Consider the following 26,866-nt stretch of genomic DNA (forward strand, 5'->3'; position numbering starts at 1 on the left):
GCTAAACTATTACTCACCCCATCACTGTCAGTATCAACTATGTTATTTGCTATTTTTTTAAAAAAAGCTTTCACAAACCTGAAAAGGCCACCATATCTGATTGTTTGCAGTCATGCTTCCAGTGTGACTTGTGGAATCTGAAGAGCCATGTCCTCTTACCATGGTTCAGGTTCTGCTTGAGAAGTATTGCATGTTAAATTGCCACTTCTCCCATGCTTTCAATTCAAAAAAACTCTGTCCCCACAATGCTATTGATTTAATTTAATTTCAGCACATTGTTGAAGCCAAGTGATCTTGGCTTTCAGACACACAAACCAACATACTGTTTGCTTATGTTTATCAACCAAATTTTCTTTCAATTAACATTCCTTTTCAAGGAAAATTTACCACTAAAAATCAAGTACTGTTAATTTATTAGGAGGTGGCACTTACCAAATAATGGGTTTAGTACATAGCTAAATATTATTGATTTATGTGTTGATATAAAATAAATGGATTCAAGTGATCTGTTTTTTAGCGAAGGTATGTAAGGGTAGATAATGGTTTGCAACTGTAATATGTAGAAGTTGGGACCACAGCTGCAGAAACTTGAGAAAGTTGGGCACAAAGTTGATGAATTTCAAAATTCGGAGACCGCAGTGTATCACGGAGGGAGGAGAATAGCTAACTGTTCCAGGAGACAAGCACACACCTTAGATTAAGATCTGCAGAATTGTTCAGTCAAATAGTCAGGGTATTGTGACTATAATCAGAGCAGATACAGGGATCCAGAAATCAGCATTCCAGGAGGTTCAGCCTTCACACTTGTCCAACAGGTATGAGGTTCTTGCAGACTATGTGGGTAGGACTGCAGGGTGGAGACTGCTGGTATGCCCTGTACCAACATCAACCATTCAAGCTGGAGGAATGAATGAGACATAGGTGAAGCTGTGAGATTAATGGGGGCTGTTTATTCACAATGAAGGTTATTGAACTCTGCAAACATGAACATGAATCGTGAAGGTTGCGTTACCTGCCAAGTGCCATGGTTAAGCATAACATTTCAGTGTATGAGAGCATATGAATGGTAGAGGAAAGATCCGTTTGTCATGATCCATGTGAAAGCAAATGATGTATGCAGGGCAAGGAAGGAAATACTGATGAAGGCATAAGAATATTTCAGACCAAATTTAAAAACTGAACCACAAAGGTAATTATATCCAAAGACACTTGTACATTGATGTTGAAATAAGGTGGGAGAACTGATTATAGCGTTCAACGTTTGATGTACAAAAACTGGATTTTAGTTTTTGAGGCACTGAAACCAGTACTGGGGAATGGGGAACCATATGGATGGGGTTTAGCTGAATTGGTCTGGGGCCAGTGGCTTACCAAATAAAATGATTGCAGTAATAGATAAAAAGCCTGCTGGCTTTCTGATGAGGGATTTTTTTAATTGTAAAGCAGGTATAAGGGGAAGATAGCAGTTATAGGCAACATGGAACAAATGGACTACTTGAGCAGCATAAGAAATACACGAGAAAGCTTAAGAAGGAAGTCAGAAGGGCTGAAAGAAAGCATGAGGTTGCTCTAGCAGACAAGCTGAAATAGAATCCCAGTGGGCTTCCATGATATATTAAGAGCAAAAGGATGGCAAGGGACAAAATTAGTCCGCTTGAATATCATCCTGGTTATCTATGCGTGGATCCAACTGAGATGTGTAGATGGAAAATCAATACTTAGCATCTGTATTTACTCAGGAGATAGACACAAAGTCTGTAGAAGTGAGGCAAAGCAGCAGATTGATCAAGGACCATATACAGAGGAAGAGGTGTTTGCTGGTTTGAGGCAAATTCGGGTGGATAAATCCCCAGGGCATGACAAAGTGTTCCCTTGGACCTTGTGTGAGGCTAGTGCAGTAAGTGCAGGGGCCCTAACAGAGATACTTAAAACGTCCATTGAAACAGGTGAGGTGTCAGAGATTGGAAAATATCTAATATTGCTGGGTTGTTTCAGAAAGGCTCTAAGAATAAACCAGGAAATTATAGGCCAGTGAGGCTGATATTTGTAGTGGGTAGGTTATTGGCAAGTATGCTAAGGGACTGGATATATAAGTATTCAGACACACAGGGACTGATTAGGGATAGTCAACATGACTTTGTGCATCCAATCATAAACAACAGAAAATCTGCAGATGCTGGAAATCCAAGCAGCACACACAAAATGCTGGAGGAACTCAGCAGGCCTGGCAGTATCTATGAAAAAGAGTACAGTCAATGTTTCGGGCTTTGTATCAATGTAGGTCATGTCCTATGGAGTTTTTCGAGGAAATTATCAGGAAAGCTGATGAAGGCAAGGCAGTGGATATTGTCTACCTGGTCTTTAGCAAGGCCTTTAAAAATGTCCTGCATGGGTTGATTAAGAACATTCAGTCGCATGACATTAAAGATGAGGTAGTGAATTGGATTAGACATTGGCTTTGTGGAAGAGGCTAGAGAGTGGTAGTAGAGGGTTACCTCTTGGACATCAGGTCACAAAGAGAACACTTAGCACATTGGCCTTCATAAATCAAAGTACTGAGTACGATAGGTGGGATGTTATGTTGAAGTTGTATAAGACGTTGATGAAGCCTAATTGGGAGTATTGTGTGCAGTTCTATTCATTTACCTACAGGAAAGATATCAATGAGATGAAAAAGTGCAGAGAAAATGTACAAGGATGTTGCCGGGGCTTGAAGACCTGAGTTGCAGGGTAAGATTGAATAAGTTAGGACTTCATTCCTTGCAGCATAGCAGACTGAGGGGAGATGTAATAAAGGTATACAAAATTATGAGGGGTATGGATAGGATAAATGTAAAGCAGGCTTTTTCCACTGAGGATGGGGGAGACTAGAACTAAAGGTTTAAAGGTGAAAGGTGAAATGTTTAAGGGGAACCTGAGGGGGAACTTCTTCTCTAAGAGGATGGTGAAAGTATGGAATGAGCTGATGGTAGAAGAAGTGGATGTGTGTTTGATTTTAACATTTAGAAGATATTTGGATAGAAACATGGATGGGAGAGGTATGGAGGGCTATGCTCCAGGTGCAGGTTGATGGGACTAGGCAGATTAATAGTTCAGCATGGAGTAGATGGGCTGATGGCCCTGTTTCTGTGCTGCAGTGTTCTATGACTCTGATGCTGACAATCAGAATTGCAAAAGTAACTAATGATGGGTAATGGTGGCATGGTAGCGTAACACTACTTATGACAGCAGCAGCGAAGCATTCAATCCTTCTGCTGTCTGTAAAGACTATGTACATTCTCACCATGACCTCGTGGCTTTCTCCCTGGTGCTTCAGTTTTCTCTCACATTACTAAGACGTGGAGGTTTGCAGGTTCGTTGGTAATGTGGGTGGTGGGGGCTTATCAGGATACTGTTTACCATGCTGTATCTCCGAATAAAAATAAGCAGAATCTGTGGAAGAGTGGCATGCATTCATACATCTAATAAGGAGCACTACAAACAAAACTTAAACTCTTCCTGGAATGTACCACAGTGTCAAATTATATATGGGTCTGATCTAGGAGGAATTACAGAAAATTGTCTACAAAGTGACCATAGTTGTGAATTAGATATTCCAGCAGATGTGGTCAAAGTAGAGAAGAAGGTTGGGTAGGGTTCATATTGAAAGTAGTAGGAGGAGGAACCTTAGCTCAGAACATCAAATGACAGAATTAGTGTGCGTGAAGCTGAGTAACAGCAAGGCCCAGGAAAAGTTCCAGAGGAAGTTGTATGACAGCCCCAAACAGTGGCAGCATTGTATAAATCTGGAAGTTCGAGGCACGTGCAATGCACTACTCATGGGGTACTTTAATCTCTTTATGGACTGGTCAAACTAAATTTGCAGTAATAGTATGGAAATGAATTCCTGGAGAGTATAGGAGATAGCGAGCAAGCTCAGGGTGATGGGGAATCAGTGAGAGAGCAACTTGACTTAAATATAGCATCGTGTAATTGGAAAGGGTGCATTAATGAACGTGTAGTTTCAGGGGCCTCAAAACCAGTGACACAAGTCTGGAACTACAGTGTACCCCCGTGACTGTGTGGCAAAATACTGTAAAGTTATCCCCCGCCCCCCACTCCTCCAGTATAGACTTAAAGATATTTGGGATCTGAGAATAAGTTGCAGGCCTTGAAAGAAATAAGTTTGCTCTGTTGAGAGTCAACAAGGAATTGATGGACTGAATAAACTCCTTTTGTGTCATAATAAGTAAAGTAAATCTGAATAATGAAGGCATGAGTCATGAGGTAGCTACAGTAGAAAGCACATTAGAAGTATGACATTAGAACAGGTACCATGTAAAGAATTAGCACAGCAAACATGGTCAACCCACAGCTATGAAGGGAATTGTAACCTTAAAGGAATAGGTGTACAATTGTTCCATAAAACTCAATGCTTGAGGGTTGGGAAAATGTTTGAATTCACCTGGGGAGAACCAAGACATTGATGGGGAAAAGAAAAGTGCAAGTTGAGCAAAGGGAACATAAAATATGAAACAAGTAGCAAATATTAAAACGGCGAATATGGAAAAAAAATCAGATAGTTAGCAGAAGACATTGCTGGTCACTGCTGGCTTAAGAAAGAAAAGTTATATTGGGAAATAGGAGAAAATAGAGAAATAATTTGTGTCAGAGAAATTGAAAAGGTTGGTAGCATTTAGTAGTTCAAGCAGCAGAAGGGAGAAAAGCAGAAACATTTCAGGTCAGTGACTCTCCATAAGAGCTGGGAATGTGTATACAAAAGCACGTTTTAACTTGTAGAGGTGGGTGGGTCAGGGTGGGTTGGTTCACAGGTTGAACAGAGAAAATGTGACAGAGTGGAACTGCATTTATTAAAGTAGCTGGCAGTAAGAGATAACAAAAGATATATATTGAAACTGAAAGACATGATTATATCTATTGAGAGAAAAAATGGTGGCTACTTGAAATGGTTGAATTCAATATGCAGTATATGGATATGCCAGGTTTTTATAAATTAAAGTTGCTGATGTTGTTGCTGTGCCAGTATTAAATGCTGGAGCCTGTGGCATGAAGCTTCTCAAGCATAGGTAGAATGGGCTTTGTCTTAATCATTAAGATGCTTTAATTTTGGGCCGTCACTAGCTGTGGGTTTTAGCTGCTTATTTGGGCTTCTTAAGACTGCCTACAGCCTCTAGTGGAAAAGATGTCAATTTTGTTTATTCAGAGCCTCTTCTGGAGCACTGCCTCCTTTCCAGCCAAATAAACAAATGCCAGGCCCAAATGCCACATGATGCCAGTTTACAAATTCACCTCACTGTCAATCAGAGTGTACTGAACACTGGGCAAGGACTGAATCATGAAGAAGTTAGCTCTTGTGACATATTACCAGAACAGATGCTGGTTACAGCTGACCTGGACAACTATTTGAGGATGAAACACCTGTTTTAAATGGCGAACCTGTTTATTTTTAACAACATTGGCATAATGGTTAGTCAGATGCAAATATTTCCAGGAATATCTGGATCAATCCAGACAAGAATGTGGTAGCATATGACTTGTTGCTTATTACAATGGTTCTCATCCACATGTACCTGAGTTACAATTTAGCAGAACCTATAGAGAGCAACCTCCATAAATCATACTAAAATCCTTAAACAAAGGATGTCAGGTTTTGTATAGACTCTGATCGTTAATCAGACAGTCGTGACATTGGAAGGCAATGATATATCTAGCGTGCTGTGGAGAGGAGATTGTTGCAGGAGCTGTTCAGCCTTTCAGCCTGCGTTACATAATAAATAATCTTATGACTGGCTCAGATTTATCTGTAGCTAAATCTCATCTGCTAAATAGAATCTTATAGTTACCTCAGATTAGGATGAAGGTCTTTGTAGTTCATCACATTGATTCAATTGGGAACATTGAATGAGGCATTATTGATTCATCCTGCACAAGTTAACCATACATCCTTGTAATCAGCTGTAGACTCATGCTGAAACAATTGTAGTTGCATCAAAATCTTTTAGGTTGGACATCAACTTCCCTGGGTATCAGGGGAACTACTGCCCACAATTCCAGTGGCATTCTTGTTTGGTGTGTAAAGCATCAAAAACAATTTGAACCCACTCCCAAGAAAATCTGACTGTACATATTCTGAGAATAACCACTATCCTGGAGGGGTTTGAAGGATATTGTGTTATTTCTAGTCAAACAAAAGTTAAAACATAATCCAACCTCTGTAAGCTTTCAGATATCATATTATAATTGTATTTTATCATTCTTGTAGATCCATTGTCCTCTGTTCAAATGTTGTGGTATTTTTATTCACAAAAGCAGTCTAAGTTATTTTCTGTTTCCTGCACAGAATAGTGTGCCTTCATGTTGTCTTGTTCATTAACGTGCAAAGGTCAAAACCTTAAAGGCATTTGGATCAGCATGGGTAGAATGGTGAAGGTTTTGGAATTGTTAACTGTGGCTCTAGGCTGCCCAGCTTTAACTTAAACCAGGAAGGACAGAGGTGTATGATATTGATGCACTCTTAGAAGATAAGGCAGTCAACGTAAGGAGGAGGCCACATTAGTTCATTTTTATTTATTAGTGCTTGGAAGCTGGAACTTGCAGGCTTCACAAATCCCCAGTGAGAATATCCAAATGGAGAAAAGGCCTTTATGCACATTTTGACGTGCGAGGCTAATTCTATTCAGCATGGCATCTCAAGATAGAAATTTTTTCCCTCCAGCACTTGCACAAAACTGATGTGAACCTCTATATTTGCTACGCATACTTGTCACACATTTTAAGAGCTGGAGATTTCTGTGTCCATCTTTGGCAGTCTAATCTATGATATCAATCAAAGTTAAATGACCTACCTACAGATAGTTAATTGTTCTCCTGTTTTTTGATGTTCATGTTTCTTGGTGGTATTTCCTTATATTCTATCTTATACTCTTTTTTTATCAATTTCTTGGCCCTTTGCTGAGTTCTAAAAGGCTCCCTGCCCTCAAACCTATTCAACTAATCTAAGCTTTGATCACTAAAAAGATCAGTCACAGAAAATGCGCAATAATAAACCATGAAAGTTGTGCATTGCCCTTGTTTTTTAGAATCTGTCAGCTGTCTGCACACTTGTGACTGGGCTCATATCCGTTTATACGCTGAAGCTTCTGGATGGCCAGTTAATTCAACCTGAGTACAGCTGCCACAGTATAAGGTGAACGTTCAAACAGAAATGGGTCCAGAATTAAAACAGAGGGCGAGAGAGTGAGGGGAAAGAGAAAGGAAGATTAGGAATTTAGCAATATATAAGCAGAGAGAGCATGAAGTATGGTAAATACTCGGTGGAGAAGAAAGAACAAAATAACAGTCTCCGATCATTTGGAAGGTAGAAGTGATCAATGTGTAAAAACGTGATGACTGTTCGAGGCAAGGGGGGTTGGTGAGACAATAACAAAAGGTGTTGTCAGAAAAAGTGGAAATGGTTATAACAGAACTATTACCAGTATTGTGCCTCATAGCCAAGAAATTTTTTACTGTTTGATTTCCAAGTGTGGATATGTGTTAGCAGCTTCAATGCTCTTAAGCAGCGGGAGTCTACTTTAAGTATTTCCTGCAAAACTCAGCAGTTTAGGCAGCATCAAGGGAAGGGAATAAGCAGTTAATGTTTCAGGCAAAAAATCGTCATCAAAGTTCATCAGATTCAAGACAAATGTATCTTTGTGAAGGCAATTGTTTCTGACTACATGGAAATTCCTTTACTTAATCCTATTGTGAGTCCCACAATACTGAAGCGCCTAAAATTTAATAATGCTTTTTCCATTAGTGGTCAGTCTGTGTATTCATCAGTGTGAATAAGCTTAGTGAAGGAAAGAAAGCCTTGGCTAAAAGTCAGGGTCAAAATTGGGTTAATTGTCCAATGAACAATATTTGTATACCCAGGTACAATGAAAACCTTACGTATTTGGAGCAGCATCACAGACACATAGCATTCGATAAGCAGCATTCACAGGAAAACATGAATTAAACATAAATAATACACATTGTTTGCCAGAGAGAACACAGAACAAGAATAGAAAAAGCCCATTGTAGTGCAGAGTAATCAAAGTGGTAATTGTTGCGATGCTGTGGTAATGATTAGGGCTGTGCAGGTTTGCACAAGAAGGAAAGTAGTTGTTCTGAAACGTGGTGTGGAACTTCAAGCTTTGTCACCTCATGTCTGATGGCATGGTGGGGATTGTTGATGGATCTGGCTCCTCCATAGAGAGAGTGAAATGCACCAAGTTCCTGGGAGTTCACATCACAGATGACCCCACCTGGTCCTTTAATGTCACCTCCTTGAACAAAATGGCACAGCAGCACCTCCACTTCCTAAGAAGAATGAGGCAAGCAAGGTTCCCACCCCTCCATCTTAACTGTGTTTTACAGGAGCACCATTGAGAGATCCTGACAAGGTGCATCTCCATCTGTCATGGGAGCAGTCAAGCATCTGACCTGAAGTCCCTACAAAGGACTGGGAGAACAGCTGAGAGGATCATAGGGGTCTCCCTACCATTTATCAGGAGTGCTGCGAATGCAGGGCCCTTAGTGTTATAATAGGATCCCACCCATCCATCCAGTATCCTCTTTGACTTTCTACCATCAGGCAGGAGACCACGATGCATAAAAGCAAGAACGGTCGGGATGAGAAACAGTTTCTTACCCCCACGCCATTAGGCTTCTGAACTCCCTGCCGTATCATATTTAAAGTGTGTTATGTACCCCGTAACTGGGTCACTTACCAGCAAAGATAGAGAGGTCCGTTGAAGTCTGATGGTACTATTTTTAACAGTATTTATTGATAAAAATACACAAGAATAATATCAATGCAAATATACAGATAATATACATCGTCAATACTAAATCTAAAAGTGCGGGTATAATAATAATCAATAAGAAATAGCTCTATCATTGTCTAGGGGATAATGTATTGTTCGATGGAAATATAAAAGTCACTCAAGTTCATTCAAGCTGCAGCTTTTTTTTGGTTGGAGAGAAAGACGGAGGTTTAACTTGCCCATTCCTTTTATGATGTCAATCCTTCGAGAGTCATTGGCGGCTGATTTCCCCTTTGTGGTTAGCTAAAGCCGTGCTTCCGTGGTAAAGGCCCACCGATTCCGAGGCAAATGGAAAAGGACGCACATGGGCTTTTCCACCGGCTTTCGCTGTTACAGGAGTTCTAGCATTTCTTCTGGTGCGTCTGAAGGGGCTGTTCCCCAGACCCCTCTTTTATCCTGATTCACAGGGTCTCAGATGTCAATCAGGTTGGGATGATGCAATCCCTCCACCAACCCCCCCCCCCCCCAGTTCATTGCCTGGGGCTTTGATGCATCGTACAGTATTCAATACACAATTCCGTCTCCAAGAAACAATAGCCGTTATCAATGGTTCCACCTTTCGGAGGCCAGGACACATTCCAAACTCTTTGTGGATTCTGCATGTCTTTCTCTCATTTCCTGGGTCTCCTGAACTGACTTAATAGTGATCGTGCGATTCTCAAAAAGGAGGGGGCTACTTTGTACCCTTCGACCCCTCAGAGTTGTGGCACATTCGTAACAAGTGTCACTGGTTAATCTGTTTAACCTTACAATATTTAATATTAATGCACTTTAATTTGTTATTTATGTGTGATTCATCTGTAGATGTTATCCTTCATACACCAGAATTCAAGGAAACATTGTCTTGTTTCCATATACATTATATACAGTACATGTATGTACTTAAATGACAATAAACCTCACTTGTCACAACCTCATACAGATACTATCGATGGTGGGGAGAGATGTGTCCATGATGTTCTGGGCTGAAGTCACTACTCTGCAGCTTCTTACATACATTCAAATTGCCGTACCAGACCATTTTGCAACTAGTCAGAATACTGTACTCACAGCTTGCGTAAAAGAGGCTGATTTCTTCACTGAAGAGTCCAGAAATGAGATTGTGGTTGAAGAATAAAAGACTGATAATTTTAGACTGAGATCAGTATAAATTTCATCACAAGAACGTTGCGGATCTCTACTGGTTAATGAATTCAGTTAATGAACTAATGGTGAAGACTAAGAGTTTTTTAGATTGGATGAATCAAGGGAAACTGGGTGGAAGAGTGGACTGCATGTACTGAAAGGTAGACAAAGCTCAAGAAGTTGTGTGACCGCTGTGGCCTACTGCTGTTGCTGTATAATATTGCCATCACTCAGGTAATCAGACGGTTATTGGCCAGTATCGAGGAATTTGCACAATAGAAAACACACAATTCAATAAAATAGATTAGAATCTGCAATTAATATCTTTTGAGTTCCTGATTCAGTTTTTCTTATATAGTGCTAACAATTAGTTGTTTAACTTTTCTGTCTTTATTTTGACTCTCCATTTTAATTAGCTAAGATGGAGCCCAGGCAATCTGTGCTCATGCTATGCGTAACTGAGGCAGTTCCAAATCCTTTAATTATTTTTATCTTTATCTTTCACTGAACTTAACACGGTAGTTTATTTGCATTGATTGGCAACTTCCTTTTAACAGAATAATTCCTTTGACATCTGTATTTCTAATAATAATTGTCAGTTACTTGCTAGAAATTTCATTTACATAACTTAAGTATAATAATATTGATGACCTCCTTAGTGACTCTTGGACAAACTGGAAGTTCTCTACATGAAGGAAGCAAAGAGTGATCTACTGTTTCCTTTCTTGTAGTGTTTCTCACATCCCCTGATGTACAAAACTGTTCCAGAGCAATATTCCATATTATAGCCATCATCATAAACATACAACCATCATGTACTCTTAGTTATGGAGATCAAATGTCAGATGAGCCACAATCTCAATGAATGACAAAGCAGATTTTAGAAGCCAAATGGGGTATTTCTGCTCCTATTTTACAAACGTTTGTACATCCTTTTAAAAACAGCACCAATGCGTACCCAGATCATTCTATAAAAGCAAAATGACAGATCACTCTAGGATTGATAGTGTTGATTGAGGACACTAGGGTGTAGAACTTCGGCACGTATCTGTTTCTTAAGCACTAAATTGACATTTAAGCCTTTGCAAGGCACATCCATCTCACATATCAGTATTGGTAAAGAAAAAATTGAGTGTCTCTGTACGTGCAAATGCAAGGCCAAATATCCCAGTCTGAGAACCTTCATGCAGAATTGAGTGCTCGGAGAACAACTGGGATTGGGCTGGTTACACCCACAAGCAAGTCTCGCTGAGACCAATCTACTTCTCCTTAAAGGCATTAGCAAATCACAAAGTGTATTTGGGAAAACCCAACTGAACTGAAAACACCTCATTCCCGCATACAGTATCCAGCCCTGTCAATAACAAGACAACTTGTGCTTTGGAACAGGAGATTGTTCTTACAGAAACAGGTTTGGAACCCTTTATTCATTCACAAGGCATTGTTGGAATGACTGCTTTTTGAATAGCTTAAGTATCATATTGTTAAATTGCCTCAATCTTAGCAAAAAGGGCAACAATCAACTGCTCAGTTGAGAACAGGATGAGGACCGGAAACCCGCACTTAACATGAACTGTTCTTAAGAAAGGTTCTTCTGTGGAATGAATAGAATAGCATTTCCTTTCAATTGACTATCAATGTGCCTGGTGTACGCCAGAGACCATTGGCAGTTTGGCTACAACATTTCACTTAAAAATCAACACAGAGAAATGGTATATCATCAACAGTCAGACTGCAAAAATTGGAGCTATACCCCACCACTTCAGTCACCCAGTCAGTATTTTTTTGAACTTTATTGAACAGACACATATCTACAAACAAGCATTGGCTATCAGTTCACAGTTCAGTGCACAATGGTAAATACCTATATTAACAATACCAGGGGTAGAGGAGAGTAGGAGCAAGAGAAAAAAGGAACAAAGAGCACATACATACAATTAGATACAAACACAAACATACACGTGATCTACCTACTTTACATCACCCCTCAATGTAGATTTACATCAATTTTAAATAAAATCACAGTCCTCAGTAAATCAACTCAAGTGCCTCATTTTACCAGGCACCTGTATGGGCCTACCCAGTCAATATTTTCGCAGCATTTGGAGTTGATTATATAACATGCCAACTCAGGAATGAAAACCTATGCATCATCAAATTACAGTTCTGTCCATTTATAGCTGAGCAAGGTCAATTACAAAGTGTGCGCAGTGCACATGTGGCTTAGAACTCAGAATGGATGAAGTTAAAGCTTATAGCCTCTGTATTATTTTAATTAGCTTTCTTATGTATGCATGCATTTTCTTGTGAAGGGTAATGAAAGCTACGAAAGTAAAGTTAATTAAGTACAATAGTTCTACTGATTTGATAACATAACTGAGTTATTAATTGCACTTACAGCATTGTTTCATCATAGCCTATCTATGTAACTGCACAGAAAAGCAATTGTAACTTCCAACTGTTTTCTTCTTTGCCATGTTACCACAGAATACCAGCTGCCTTTCTATCTTTTTTACATGCTAAGCTGAACAAGCTTCCTTTTAAATACCTACCATGAAATTTAAAGTTGGTTATTTTTATCCAGTATTAAAGTTGGTAAGTATGCAAACACCAAAATACAGATGCATTTTTGTACATAGCCTGAAACTGTACAAGGAGTATGTAAAATACGTTTTCCGCTCCAATAGAGAGACAGCCAGTGCAGGTTGATCTCACAGAGAGGACTGATGCTCTATCACAAAGCTGTAGACCCTGGTTTTCCACACTACATTGATCAGGCATTGCAGGTTAACACTTTTCAAACATCATTTCTTGTTGATACTATCTTACGTTTCGTGTATCCAAAAAGGAGTCACACCCCATGCTGCCAGCTACTTCAGAGATCATATGAATAATTCCCTCATCGCTTTTAAAATGATTTTGCAGTTTGAAGCAACTTTTTCACGTAACGGAGTGGAAACGTGAATACTGGAGAAATTAGAAGGAAGAAGTTGTGCAGAATCTCGTTATTGAAAATAACAAATACATAAAATAAATAATAAAAGAAAACAATTAAATTCTATAAATATGAAGCAAAGGTAAACTATTTAGATTTGTTATGGAGGAGAGCAAAACTTGTGAGAAATAGCATCACAACAAATGGATTTGGTCAAGATTATTCAGAAACAAAGAAAGTTTAGGAAGCTAATAGTTTTGTTTATTCTTTAGCCGTATATGTTCAGGTGTAAATGGATCTAAATGGAGCACCACTGCAGAGTCTGATGATTTCCTTCATCGTTAAAATATTGAAAAGCAAATCCTATCAATATGCCAACTCAAGATTTTAATGTGGTGGTGGAATTTATATATATGTGTCTATCAATTAACTTATTTCTTGATTTTATATACTGTAATTCCTCAGATCGTATCGCACAGAATATTATAAAGTCCCACTTGGAAACATGTCAATATACAGTGGAGGAACTTCAGCAGTTGGCATGGCAGACGCATACATATGAAGAAATTAAAGTTTACCAAAACAAGGTAACCATAGTCTTCAGAGAACATTTACTTTTCTGCTCAGATAAAAAAAAACATTCAAAGAGTGTACATGATGGACACCAACAGTTGTATCAACTAGAAGGTAGCAAATTATAATGATGTTGGTAATGTTATGTTGAAAGACCCACATAAGGCTGGTATTCTAATATCTGAATGCTGGGGAGGAAGGGCTTTCTGATAGTTTGCAGAAAATCTGCAGATACAGTGATGCACTTCAATCAATGATGTTGTAACTCACCCACTGTGTTCACTTATCAGTTCCATGTTTTGTGATCACCTGATATGATTTGGAGCGAAGATAACTCTTATGACTCAATTTCGACTCCAGAATTTAACTGGGAATTCCAAAGTAACGCTAACTTGAGAGGAAATGAGAAGAAGAAACTCCTGGTGACATGGCTCTGAGAGCCAGCAAAGTAGCTGCCCTTTCCCCTGGGGTCTGTTAGGCCAGCTAAGGAAATGCAGGTATTCCCCCGCTTTTCAAAAGTTCGCTTTATGCCACTTCGCTTTTACAAAAGACCTACATTAGTACCTGTTTTCACTAACCGAAAGAAATCCAAAGAGGATTTTCGCTTTTACAAAAATAGGCGAAAATAGTGTTCAGCGTTTGTTTTGCAGCGAGCCGTTATAGAGGCAGCACGCACCACAAGCAGTGAGAGTGGCGCCACCAAGCTCCTTCCCCGGGAACTACACCCAGCATCAAGCTGCCATGGCTTTGAACTGTGCCCGTGAGCATCTGCGATTTCTCTCGATTTATTTTGTGCATCCATTAGCAAGATATGTCCTAAGGTATCAGAAAAGCCTTTAGAGAGCTTATAAGGGTGTTATGCTTAGCATAAAACTGGATGTAATTAAGTGTTTCAATCGTGGTGAATGAAATAAAGACATTGTGCATGCATTGAACTTGCTTGCGTCCACCATTTGTACTATTTACACGCAGAGAGAAAGAATCATGAAAGCTGCCAATATTGCTGTTGGTTCTGCTTATAGCAAAGTAGTCTCTTTTAGTTGGCATCCAGTAATGGATAAAATGGAAAGTCTATTACTTGAGTGGATCGTTGGGTGTACAAAGCGTGGTGTTCCGTTAAGTTATCTTATAATTAAGGAGAAATCAGTTGATGTTTTTAATAAGCTGAAACAGAAAGCACTGGATGATGGTGATGAAAATGGTGCCAAAGTGGAATTTAAAGGTAGTCATGGGTGGTTTGGTCGGTTTTTGAGGCAAGGCCAGCTTCATAGTTTAACGTTTACTGGAGAGAGTGCTTTGGCTGATACTGAAGCTGCCAAAACGTTCCCAGAAGAACTGAAGAAAATAATTACAGAAGGTGGTTATTTGTGTAAGCAAGTGTTTAACTGCTTTTACTATATGTTAGTGTTATTTTAGGTTTTATATGTTATTTGGTATGATTTGGTAGGTTATTTTTCCCATATAAAATAATGGTAATTGCTTCTTCACTTTACGCCATTTCGGCTTACAAATGGTTTCATAGGAACGCTCTACTTTTGGATAGCGGGGGAAACTTGTATCCTTCTTTACTGGTAGGAGGAAGGGGCCTGCTGCTAGAACAAACATAGAAAACCTACAGCTCAAAACAGGTCCTTCGGCCCACAAAGTTGTGCCAAAAATTTCCCTACCTTAGAAATTACTAGGGGTACCCATTGCCCTCTATTTTTCTAAGCTCCATGTACCTATCCAAAAGTCTCTTAAAAGACCCTATCATTTCCACCTCCACCACCGTTGCCGACAGTCCATTCCATGCACTCACCACTCTCTGTGGAAAAAAACTTACCCCTGACATCTCCTCTGTACCTACTCCCCAGCACCTTAAACCTATGGCCTCTTGTGGCAACCATTTCAGCCCTGGGAAAAGGCCTCTGACTATCCACACAATCAATGCCTCTCATCATCTTATACACCTCTATCAGGTCACCTCTCATCCTCCGTTGCTCCAAGGAGAAAAGGCCGAGTTCACTCAACCTATTCTCATAAGACATGCTCCCCGATCCAGGCAACATCCTTGTAAATCTCCTCTGCACTCTTTCTATTGTTTACACATCCCTCCTGTAGTGAGGCGACCAGAATTGAGCAAAGTACTCCAAGTGGGGTCTGACCAGAGTCCTATACAGCTGCAACATTACCTCTCGGCTCCTAAGTTCAATTCCACGATTGATGAAGGCCAATAAACCATATGCCTTCTTAACCACAGAGTCAACCTGCACAAATGCTATGGACTCTGACCCCAAGATCCCTCTGATCCTCCACACTGCCAAGAGTCTTCCCATTAATGCTAAATTCTGCCATCATATTTGACCTACCAAAATGAACCACTTCACACTTATCTGGGTTGACGCCAGGTTGTAGTAGTTGCACAGTGTCACGGCTAGAACAAAGGATAATTCATGTATACAATATTGGAAAAGGTTTAATAACCTAAGAAGAGCAAGTATGGTGATACAGTCACCTATATAATGATGCCTCTATCTCCTTACTCTGCCTTTTCTGACACTTCATTGTACGCACCAAATTCTTCTTATCTATACTGCATGTGCACTAATCCCCATCAGTCCAGCCACCACTAACACCCACATTCTTCTTTAATTATGCCACGTCTCTGGCATCGGTCTCAGCCCAATGCCATCTGTAGACAGTTCTCTCACTTATTAGCTTCTCCCTTCTCTCCTTGCAGGAGAAGGGAATGCAGAACTGGAGGACGGGAAAGGGGTGGTCCTCTATGCATTTAACAGAGGTCGAGGTAGTAGAGATTAATGGAGTCTTTCAGTGATCAGTGATCAGAATATGTTTTCCTTATAGCTACCTCGACTCAGAATTGTGTATCATCCTTTACATGGCAAACACCATGCACTCATATTGATGATATCAGCAATAAGGGAGACAAGATCATAGTCATAATGATTACTTACAACATTGTTATGTTGGTGTTTCTATTTTCTGCCCGTAAGCTCATTAAGTGCCTTCAAGTCCAAATAGGATTTAGTGCAAGACAATGATTCCTCAGAGGAGATAATTCCTCAGACCATGAACCAGTTTAGGTGAAATCAGTGAAGTAAGTAATTGTGCCTCATGCACCACGAGAAGCTGGAATAGCTGGGGAAGGCCTCCCGGTGCAGGAAATCTGTGGTGGTACTGACTGTACATGATCACAGGCATGGCACCCTGTTTCAATGGGAAGGCAGCACTGAAAATCCAAGTGCTTTTCCACTATTGCCTGGTGCCACTGCAGCAGATTTGTAAGATGATCATATTTGCACTCTAGGTATCAGCCTTCAGCCTTGCCCACTTATGCATGGCTCATTGTGAGTTCCTGCAAATGACACCAGCAAAGATCCAGAAAAAGCTGAGGGTGATGCACGAACACCAGGTTCTGTTGGTAGCAAGTTCCAAATGTCTGCCACTACCTAAAGTAGCACATTAAACCTTTTGAATCTTGCGTGTTGAGGAATTGAGGAAGATTATCCTTTGCATGAAGACTCAGTTAGATGTGCCCTAATGCAAGCTGCATCCTTCCACTGTTTGGTTCACTCTTCTGGGGCTTTGGCTGTTTCTGTATCTATAGTTCATCTCATATTGCGTTTGAGAGATGAGGAGCCAGAAGGAGCCTGGCTTCTTTTGTTTTACACTTCTGGTGCATTTGTCTCAAATGTTACATGCATTATCACACGCTAACATTTCTAGGAATGAATGTTGCTAACATAAAGAGTATCATGAGACCTTGGTGTACAACCCATAATGTTCTCCCAGGTTTTCACTTTGGTAAGGCAGTGAAACTACTGATTTTCACTATAATTATGCAGTGATATTGACAGAAACTTTGGGAAATCTGTGTTTGAATTTTTAACACCAAAACCCCAATGTCAACACCATAATGCATCGCTACAGGATCTGTAATTTTCATCCTTTTCTGTCAATATAGAGGAAAAATAATTGATATGTTGCTTACAAACTAGTCCTGCTACAAAGTATGCTGAAAATCATATAGTTGATTGCATGATGATTGCGAATTTATAATAACATACTAAGTGATAATTACTGGGTCTGATGTTTAAATTATATGCACAAGTGCTGTAATTACCTTCACAAATATTTCAAAGCAAGAAGTTTTAATTTGATTTTACTTCAAGACTTGATTTAGTCTTCTCTGATATTCACAGATATATTCTCCAATCCTTATTTGGAGTTAGGAATTGTGCATTTTCTCCCTTGTCATTTGTGAATCTATAATAGGATTGGTTGCCCATCCTAGAACTTACAAAGGACAGCAGCAAAGGCAGGAAATGGGGAATCTTCAGTGCAGAAATCATATGACCTTTGAGAGCATTTTTCTCCAAGATCATCAATGGTCATTGTTCCTTCATCTCTAATGTAAATATGAGGCTTTTCTGCCTTTAGGTGGACAATAATGATTTTTGGTCACCTGTAGTGTAGTGAGGTATGACACCTGACAATGATCACTTACTTAATATTGAACTCACTATTGTTGTGCCTAACTATGGTGGGTTCATGGTGATTTTGTGCAATTTCTCAAGTTCACTTGAAATAATTCAGTTAATTATCTATGGTAAAAGTTTATGACTTACAGTATAAGACTGCAATATTACTGAAAGGAATTAAATAGTAGATGTCTGGCAGATAAAGCATATGCCGCCCACTCTATGTGTAAAAAAAAAACTTGAATTGTAAATAAATATTTGAAGAGAAATTATTTTGTATGTTGTTTGCTCCAAACGTATATTCAAGATTCAGATTTGAAACAAAAAAATAGGAACTGCATAAAAGTGTGTTAAAATATATAAAGGATAATCCTTTACCATAATGAGCCAAAATAACAACAAACAAAGTAGGTCAGCAGAGTAGAGGACAGCAGGTCCTCTAAGGAGAGGAAAATAATTCAGAAAACTGACCACGTATCAGAACCATCAGAATGTGAATATATTTAAGTTGCAGAGAAGTTACAGTACATGAAAGGGATGGAGAAAATGATGGAAATGGCTGCAATAGGACGAAGATCAAGCAAAACTGAACGAAGCTAATGGTCGTGGTGCCAATGGTGCCAAACGTGTTAGGACTGGGAAATCCTGTTAATCACTACTGTTTGTCATAGACTTCTTCCTTTGTTTTGCTTTTTGGTTTTAGTTTTTTACTTTTTGAAAATAAATGACAAGTATAATCTGAAGGTCAATTATTATTTCTGATCATTCCTGTCATAAAGGAGTAATTGAATTAAAGTAATAAACAGCAAAGGTAAATTTAATTTTAGTCTGGCTTTAAGAAGGTCTTTCTTGAAGAAATGACAAGAAAATCTAGAAGCAGAGAAAGGAAATGTGACAGAAAATAGATAGATCAATATAGAGAAATCAATGGTTAAAAGTTGCTGTTGATATAACTTAAGCAACATTTTAACTGCTCATTCTCTCTAAACATCTCCTAGGACTCTTAGCAAAACCAAAGCACCGCTCAGGAACAATAACCCAGCTCTCCCTGTCTTCTGTATTTTGCTCCAGCTGCGTTTGCTCCATTTGGCAAATGTTTCTGACACATGCAAAATATTCTGTGCAATTTTGTTTCTCTTCTCCATTACTGTAACCTTTTTCTCTCTCAAAAGGTGAGGGAAGTCATATGGCAGCAGTGTGCAATTCAAGTCACGCATGCAATTCAGTACGTAGTCGAGTTTGCCAAACGCATTACAGGGTTTATGGACTTGTGTCAGAATGATCAAATTCTCCTTCTCAAATCAGGTATGAGTTACAAATTTACTTGAATGATGCATAATATTCCATTGTTCATTGCAGCTAGCACTTAAAGGGCAATGCCAGCACAGTGGTAATTATTGCAACTGTTTGATCTAAGTACTATACATACAGAACCAATGATAATGATCGAATCAGTGACTTGATCATTTCCTGTGATTTCAAAATTTAATCTTTCATTTGATTTTGTTAGAACTTAACACCAAAGTGCTGAATCCAATTATTCTAGTGTAAACCTAATGGCTGCCCTGACATGAATTCTTTTTCACTCAATCCTTAAACTGGATCAGAAAAGTCTCAGCAAGACTGCCTGATTATTCTTTTCTGAACAAGTACACCTTCCAGAGTAATCCTAAACCACCGAGTCTAGGAAAGTTTTTGGGTTTAACTTCTCCTACTGTGCTCACTTAGCCGGTGGACAAAGTGTCAGCCACAAAGCGATAAAGGTTAAAATCTGAAATGCACTGTCTCAAAGGATAATGGAAGCAGATTTAATAGTAACTTTAAAAAGAATAATTAGACATGAACTTAAAAGGGAAAGGAACCGTAGAACAATGAAGTAAGTACAGAGGAATTCAACCACAGGGAGGCTGCACAGGCATGAAGGGAAGATCGGTCATATGTGCTGAGTGATTCTTATTTAAACTTCTATTCACTTTACCTACTGATAAGATGATCTGTTTCATCTAGGATGTGCACCTCATTTGAATAGCATTCTTGGCATGAATAATTAGGTGCAGTACCTTAAGACAAAGAACTGCATCGCTATAGATTATATTAGATTAGATAGACACTTCATTGATCCCAACGGAAATTAGAGTGGCCAGGAGCATTACATGTGCACAGATATACAAATATACAAATCTCAGAAGAGAAGTATCCATCGAGGACATTTACAGCAGCAGGTGTGTTTAAATAAGAAGGCCTGGACGATCATCGGGGACACCAGTCACCCCAGCCATAAACTGTTTCAGCTGCTTCTGTCTGGCAAACAGTACCGCAGCATTAAAGCCAGGACCAACAGCAAGCCATCAGGGTTATAAATTCACACGTCTGTACATTACAACAGAGTCATAACACAGAGATTTTTACTCCCTCACGTTCTGGAATGGATGTAAGATTTAAATAAATTCAATTCATGTAAGAAAGAATTAAAAATGTTACCTCAAACAGTCTAACAAGAAGGGGTCATCACTTCCCTGGCTAAAGGTTGACTCATAGAGCTTTAGGCCATAAGAGATATTTGCCTAGAAATATCTAGGCATGTAGACACATGATTTTGTGAATGTGCAATTAAACTGCAGTGAGAAACAAAACCAAAGGAAAAATCATGTGCAGGAAGTTGAACAAATTCTAAAATTTGCTTTTTATATCCTTCATGGGTCAGGCAGGCTGAAGCAGAGACTCAGGCATACGCAGACCAATGAATCCAGTGACATCCATTTTCCACTGAGACAAAAGCAGGTTTCATTGTTTTTAAGAAGTGTTGATGCTCCTTATAAGTGGGCTTGCTCAAGTGAGTCACAACCTATGGAATGCAACAATAAACCAACCACAGAATAGGTTTCATTAACAAAATGTTGGAGGAACTCAGCAGGCCAGGCAGCATCCATGGAAAAAAAAAGTATAGTCGATCATTTGGGCCGAAACCCTTCGGCAGGACTGGAGAAAAAAGTTGAAGAGTAGATTTAAAAGGTGGGGGTGGTGGGGGAACAGGAAAGGCAAACACCAGGTGATAGGTGGAACTTGGAGGGGGAGGGATAAAGTAAGAAGCTGGGAAATTGATTGATGAAACAGACAGAAGGCCATGGAAGAAAGAAAAAGGGGAGGAGGAGCACCAGAGGGAGGTGATGGGCAGGCAAGGAGATGTGGTGAGGAGGGTAAAGGGGATGGGAAATGTTGAGAGGGTGAGGGCCATTACCAGAAGCTTGAGAAATCAACGTTCATGCCCTCAGGTTGGAAGCTAGCCAAACAGAATATAAAGTGTTGTTCCTCCAACCTAAGTGTGGCCTGATCACAACAGTGGAGGAGGCCATGGATAGATATATTAGAATGGGAAGTGGAATTAAAATGGGTGGTCACAGGGAGATCCCGTTTGTTCTGGCAGATGGAGTGTAAATGCTCAGCGAAGCAGTCTTCCAATCTTTGGGTCTCACCAAAGTACAGCAGGTCACATCGAGGGCACAGAACACAGTAAATGTATTATAAACCCACTGGCTCTCACAGCTACCTGGACTATACCTCTTCCCACCCTGTTACTTGTAAAGATGCCATCCCCTTCTCTCAGTTCCTCCGTCTCGGCCACATCTGTTTTCAGGTTGAGATTTTTCATTCCAGAATGAAGGAGATGTTCTCCTTCATCAAAGGAAGAGGCTTCCCTTCCTCCACCATCAATGCTGCCCTCAACCGCATCTCTTCCACTTCGCACATGTCTGCCCTCACCCCATCCTCCAGCTACCCTACCAAGGATAGGGTTCCTCTTGTCCTCACCTACCACCCCACCAGCCTCTGCATCCAGCACTTAATTCTCTGTATCTCCAATGGGATCCCACCACCAAGCTTATCTTTCCCTTCCCCCACTCCCACTTTCTGCTTTCCACAGTGGTTACTCCCTACTCCCTTGTCCGTTCATCCCTCCCCACTGATCTCCCTCCTTTTCCCTCTCTCACTTCATCTTTTTGCCCGCCCATCACCTCCCTTTGGTGCTCCTCCCCACTTCCACTAATCAGCTTCCCAGCTCTTTACTCCATCCTTCCCCCTCCAGTTTTCACCTATCCCCTGGTGGTTCTCTCTCCCCTCCCCCCACCATTTAAATCTACTCCTCAGCTTTTTTCCCCTCAGTCCTGCCGAAGGGTTTCGGCCCAAAACATCGACTGTACTTTTTTCCATGGATGCTGCCGGGCCTGCTGAGTTCCTCCAGCATTGTGTGTGTGTTGCTCAGATTTCCAGCATCTGCAGATTTTCTCTTGTTTGAGGTTTCATTAAGTAGTGTACTTACCCAGCTCTTCTCATTTCCCCACCCTGCTTACCTGACTGCATCCTTCCAAATAACTGTTTCCCTTTAGTAGAAACTTGATCTACCACATTTATCCCAACCATTGGTTCACGAGCTTCTCCTATGCCACAACCGAATCCCCGATTCACCTGATTTCCCTTATATACACCACATTGGCAAAACAGGTCAAGAACATGCTTTGCAACCCATCCTGCCCATTTAGTACCACGTGAGGCCTGGAGTCTCGTGCACCATTGACCTTCCCATCTTCAGGCCCTTCAACAAACTGTTGGCCTGCTGCACTCCAGTTGTTTAATTCTGCTAAACACATAAGTGCATTTCGATATCAAGGCAATTCCCTCCAGAACAAGTATGAAAAAGGGATAATAAAGTGGAAAAAAAGTTAATAGTCCAGCATCCCACCATTTCTAAGCAACTGGAATATTAAAACATAGAACATAGAAATCTACAGCACAGTACAGGCCCTTCGGCCCACAATGTTGTGCCGACCATGTAACCTACTCTAGACACTGCCTGGAAGTTACCCTACCGCATAGCCCTCTATTTTTCTAAGCTCCATGTACCTATCTAAGAGTCTCTTGAAAGATCCTATTGTATCCACTTCCACCATCATTGCCAGCGGTGCATTCCATGCACCCACCACTCACTGTGTGGAAAAACTTATCCCTGATACTCCCTCCGTACCTACTTTCAAGCGCCTTAAAAATATGCGTCCTTGTGTTAGCTAAATAAGTAAAAGTTAGACATACGTAATTGCACTGGAAGTATTTAAGTTTTGGCCTGTGTGTTAATCATTAACAGATAATTTAATAAGACTGAACTTTCATATTATGCTACTATATATTCAATGAAACAAAAATCCACATGGTCCTTGCCTCATTAGATTACCAACATACATTTCATCTCTGCATGTGAATTATGCATTCACTGCACCAGGAAGGAGGGAATTAAAATAAAATACAACAGAAATATTCCTCAGATGGAGAAAGAAACAGTGATAACTTTTTATTTGAACATTTTGACCTTAAGGGCAATGACCTCCCATCAAAGAGTGTAGGAATTTGACAAGTTTTACAATGGTTTGTGTTCTTCCATTTCAACTTTGAAACTGGCTCATAAACAGGAAATCATCATTCATTGCTTCAGCTCTCTTCCAGTGTTTGAACTGTAAGTTTTGAGTCAGTCATTTTTGTCCCTCCGTTTTTTACATTTTAATAATTCTCAATGGAGTAATTCCAATTAAAAGATGTCCAGTACTTTAATCAGCTGAGTTTTCATTTAGGAAGCTGATCAAAAGTTAGCAGTTTGTTGGGAATGCTATATTACTTTGACTTCATCAGTAACCTAGGTTAGTTTTGTTCTATCTGTTTTACTGTCACGTCATCGTTCAATTTAATAACTGGGCTGTCTCTGTATCCTAGGGTGTTTGGAGGTGGTGTTGGTCAGAATGTGCCGTGCCTTTAACCCACTCAACAACACAGTGCTTTTTGAGGGAAAATATGGAGGCATGCAAATATTCAAAGCTCTTGGTAAGGCAAGGCTTTTCAACTCATCATGATTTGAAATTTTTGCTGTCACAAATTGAATTAACTTTCCTTACAGGATCCTACTAAGAAGCACCAGGTCATTGTCTCCCAGACCATCACTGACCTTATTAACTCTGTGTATCTTCCATCCACTGCCACCAACCTCATAATTCACTCAGCCACCTCACCTCCCATTTCTACCTCCTATCCAAGACCCACTAATCTGCCTGTTCAGGTAGACACATTGTTTCTGCTTGTTCATGTCCCACTGAACTGTATGCCTCGACTCAGTTTTATTGCCCCTAGTTCAGTTCCTTCCTACCTACGTCTATGATACTTCACACACTCTTGATCTTTACAACGGCCATAAGCATCTCTTTTTCAGTATTGATGTCCAGTCCCTGTACAGCTCCATCTCCCACCAGGAAAGTCTCAAAGCTCTCCGTTTCTTTCTGGATAACAGACCCAACCAGTTCCCCTCCACCACCACTCTCCCCCGTCTGGTGGAACTTGACCTCACTTCTTCAAGCAAAAGGTGTAGCCGTGGGTACACACACAGGTCCCAACAAAGTCTCGTTTTTGTCGGCCATGTGGAACAGTCTATGTTCCAAGTCTACACTGGTTTCACTCCTCCACTTTTCTTTCGCTACATAGATGACTGCATTGGTGCTTCCTCCTGCACCCAAGTGGGTCTCGGTGACTTCATTAAATTTTCTTCCAACTTCCACCCTGCTCTCAAATTTACCTGGTCCATTTCTGACACCTCCCCCTTTCTTGATCTCTCTGTCTTTATCTTTGGAGACAGCTTATTTGCTGGTGTCTATTATACACCCACTGACTCTCACAGCTATCTGGACAATACCTCTTCCTACCAGGTCACTTGTAAAAATGCCATCCCCTTCTCTCAGTTCCTCCATTTTCACTGCAACTGCTCTCAGGATGTGGCTTTTCCTTCCAGAATGAAGGAGATAGCCTCCTCCTTCAAAGGAAGCCACTTCCCTTCCTCCACCATCAACACTTCCCTAAACTGCATCTCTTCCCATCCTCCCGCCACCTCACCAGGTATAGGGTTCCTCTTGTTCTCACTGGTCTCTGCATCCAGCACATAATTCACCTTAACTTCCGCCATCTCCAACAGGATCCCACCACCAAGCACATCTTTCTCTTCAACCCCCCCCCCCCCACCACCCACCGATTTTCTGCTTTCTGCAGAGATCACTCCCTACGCGACTCTCTTGTCCCTTCGTCCCTCCTTACTGATCTCCCTCCTGACATTTATCCTCACAAGCAAAACAAGTGTACACAAGTGCAGTGTGGAGGATCAGAGGGATCTTGGCGTCCATGTCCATAGGACACTCAAAGCTGCTTCGCCGGTGGACGGTGTTGTTAAGAAAGCGTCTGGTGTGTTGGCATTCATCAACCATGGGACTGAGTTCAAGAGCCGTGAGGTAATGTTGCAGCTATATAGGACCCTGGTCAGACCCCACTTGGAGTACTGTGCTCAGTTCTGGTCGCCTCACTACAGGAAGCAAGTGGAAATTATAGAAAGGGTGCAGAGGAGATTTACAAGAATGGTGTCTGGATTGAGGAGCATGCCTAATGAGAATAGGTTGAGTAAACGTGGCTTTTTCTCCTTGGAGCGACAGAGGATGAGAGGTGACCTGATAGAGGTGTATAAGATGATGAGAGGCATTGATCGTGTGGATAGTCAGAGGCTTTTCCCAGGGCTGAAATGGCTGACATGAGAGGGCACAGTTTTAAGGTGCTTGGAAGTAGGTACAGAGGGGAATGTCAAAGGTAAGTTTTTCACAGAGAGAGAGAGAGAGCGTGGTGGGTGTGTGGAATGTACTGCCAGCAAAAGTGGTGGAAGCAGATACAATAGGATCTTTTAAGAGACTCTTACATAGGTACATGGAGCTTAGGAAAATAGAGGGCTATGCGCCAGGGAGATTCTAGTCGGCTTCTAGAGTAGGTTACATGGTCGGCACAACATTGTGGGCTGAAGGGCCTGTAATGTGCAGCAGATTTTCTGTTTTATGTTTCTGTGTTCTACCTGTCCCTTCACCTTCTCCTTCACTACCATTCAGGGTCCCAAACAGTCCTTCCAGATGAGGCGACACTTCACTTGTGAATCTGTTGGGGTCATTGACTGTATCCAGTGCTCCCGGTTTGGCCTCCCGTATATCGGTGAGACCCCATATAGATTGGCAGACCACTTTGCCGAGCACCTATGTTCCATCCGCTAGAAAAAGCGGGATCTCCCAGTGGCCACCTATTTTAATTCCACTTCCTAATCCCATTCTGACATGTCTGTCCACGGCCGTCTCCACTGTCATGATGAGGCCACAGTCAGGGTGGAGGAGCAACACTTTGTGTTCATTCTGGGTAACCTCCAACCTGATGGCATGAGCATCAATTTCTCGAACGTCTGATAAGGCCCCTCCTTCACCATTCCCAATTCCCTTTTCCCTTTCTCACCTTATCTCCTTGCCTGCCCATCACCTCTCTCTGGTGCTCATCCCCCTTTCTTTCTTCCATGGCCTTTGGTCCTCTCCTGTTAGATTCCCTCTTCTCCACCCTTGTATCTCTTTCCCTGAATAATTTCCCGTCTCTTTTCTTCACACCTTCCCCCCTTGCAGTTCCACCTATCACTTTTTCTTTCTTCCTCTCCTTTTCCCCTCTGTCTATCTCTGACTGCTCACCTTTTTCCCTCCAGTCCTGCTGAAGGGTCTCGGCCAGAAAGGACAACTGTACTCTTCTCTACAGATGCTTCCTGGCCTGCTGAGTTCCTCCACCATTTTGTGTGTGTTGTAAATGCTGTTGTGCTTCTGAGTACAGCTTTGCAACAAACAAGTTTTTCACTTCTTCATTTTCCTCCTAAAGCCACAACTCCTTGTTTTGTTTATGCCTTTGAGAAGAAGGCCAGCTTGCTTTTATACTTCAATAGCACTTTGTAAACAGACACTGTCTTGTAAATTGTAGATACTAATTCCCTTCCAAAGTGAAATGTTGTCCAATGAGTGTATATGATAGAAGTTCTTTTATCC

The 26,866-nt window shown here is 40.8% G+C and overlaps 1 protein-coding gene across 1 annotated transcript in view; it reads left to right on the plus strand.

Annotated features, from left to right (window-relative positions):
• rorb (RAR-related orphan receptor B) overlaps nt 1–26,866 on the plus strand; it is a 191,742-nt gene that overhangs the window by 161,058 nt on the left and 3,818 nt on the right. Inside the window, exons 5-7 of the mRNA XM_059969717.1 lie at nt 13,372–13,493; nt 19,133–19,265; nt 23,715–23,822. Of these exons, the coding sequence (XP_059825700.1) occupies nt 13,372–13,493; nt 19,133–19,265; nt 23,715–23,822 (363 nt within the window). The remainder of the gene's footprint in view (nt 1–13,371; nt 13,494–19,132; nt 19,266–23,714; nt 23,823–26,866) is intronic.

Source organism: Hypanus sabinus, chromosome 5 (genome assembly GCF_030144855.1).
Source record: "Hypanus sabinus isolate sHypSab1 chromosome 5, sHypSab1.hap1, whole genome shotgun sequence".
Lineage (NCBI taxonomy): Eukaryota > Metazoa > Chordata > Chondrichthyes > Myliobatiformes > Dasyatidae > Hypanus > Hypanus sabinus.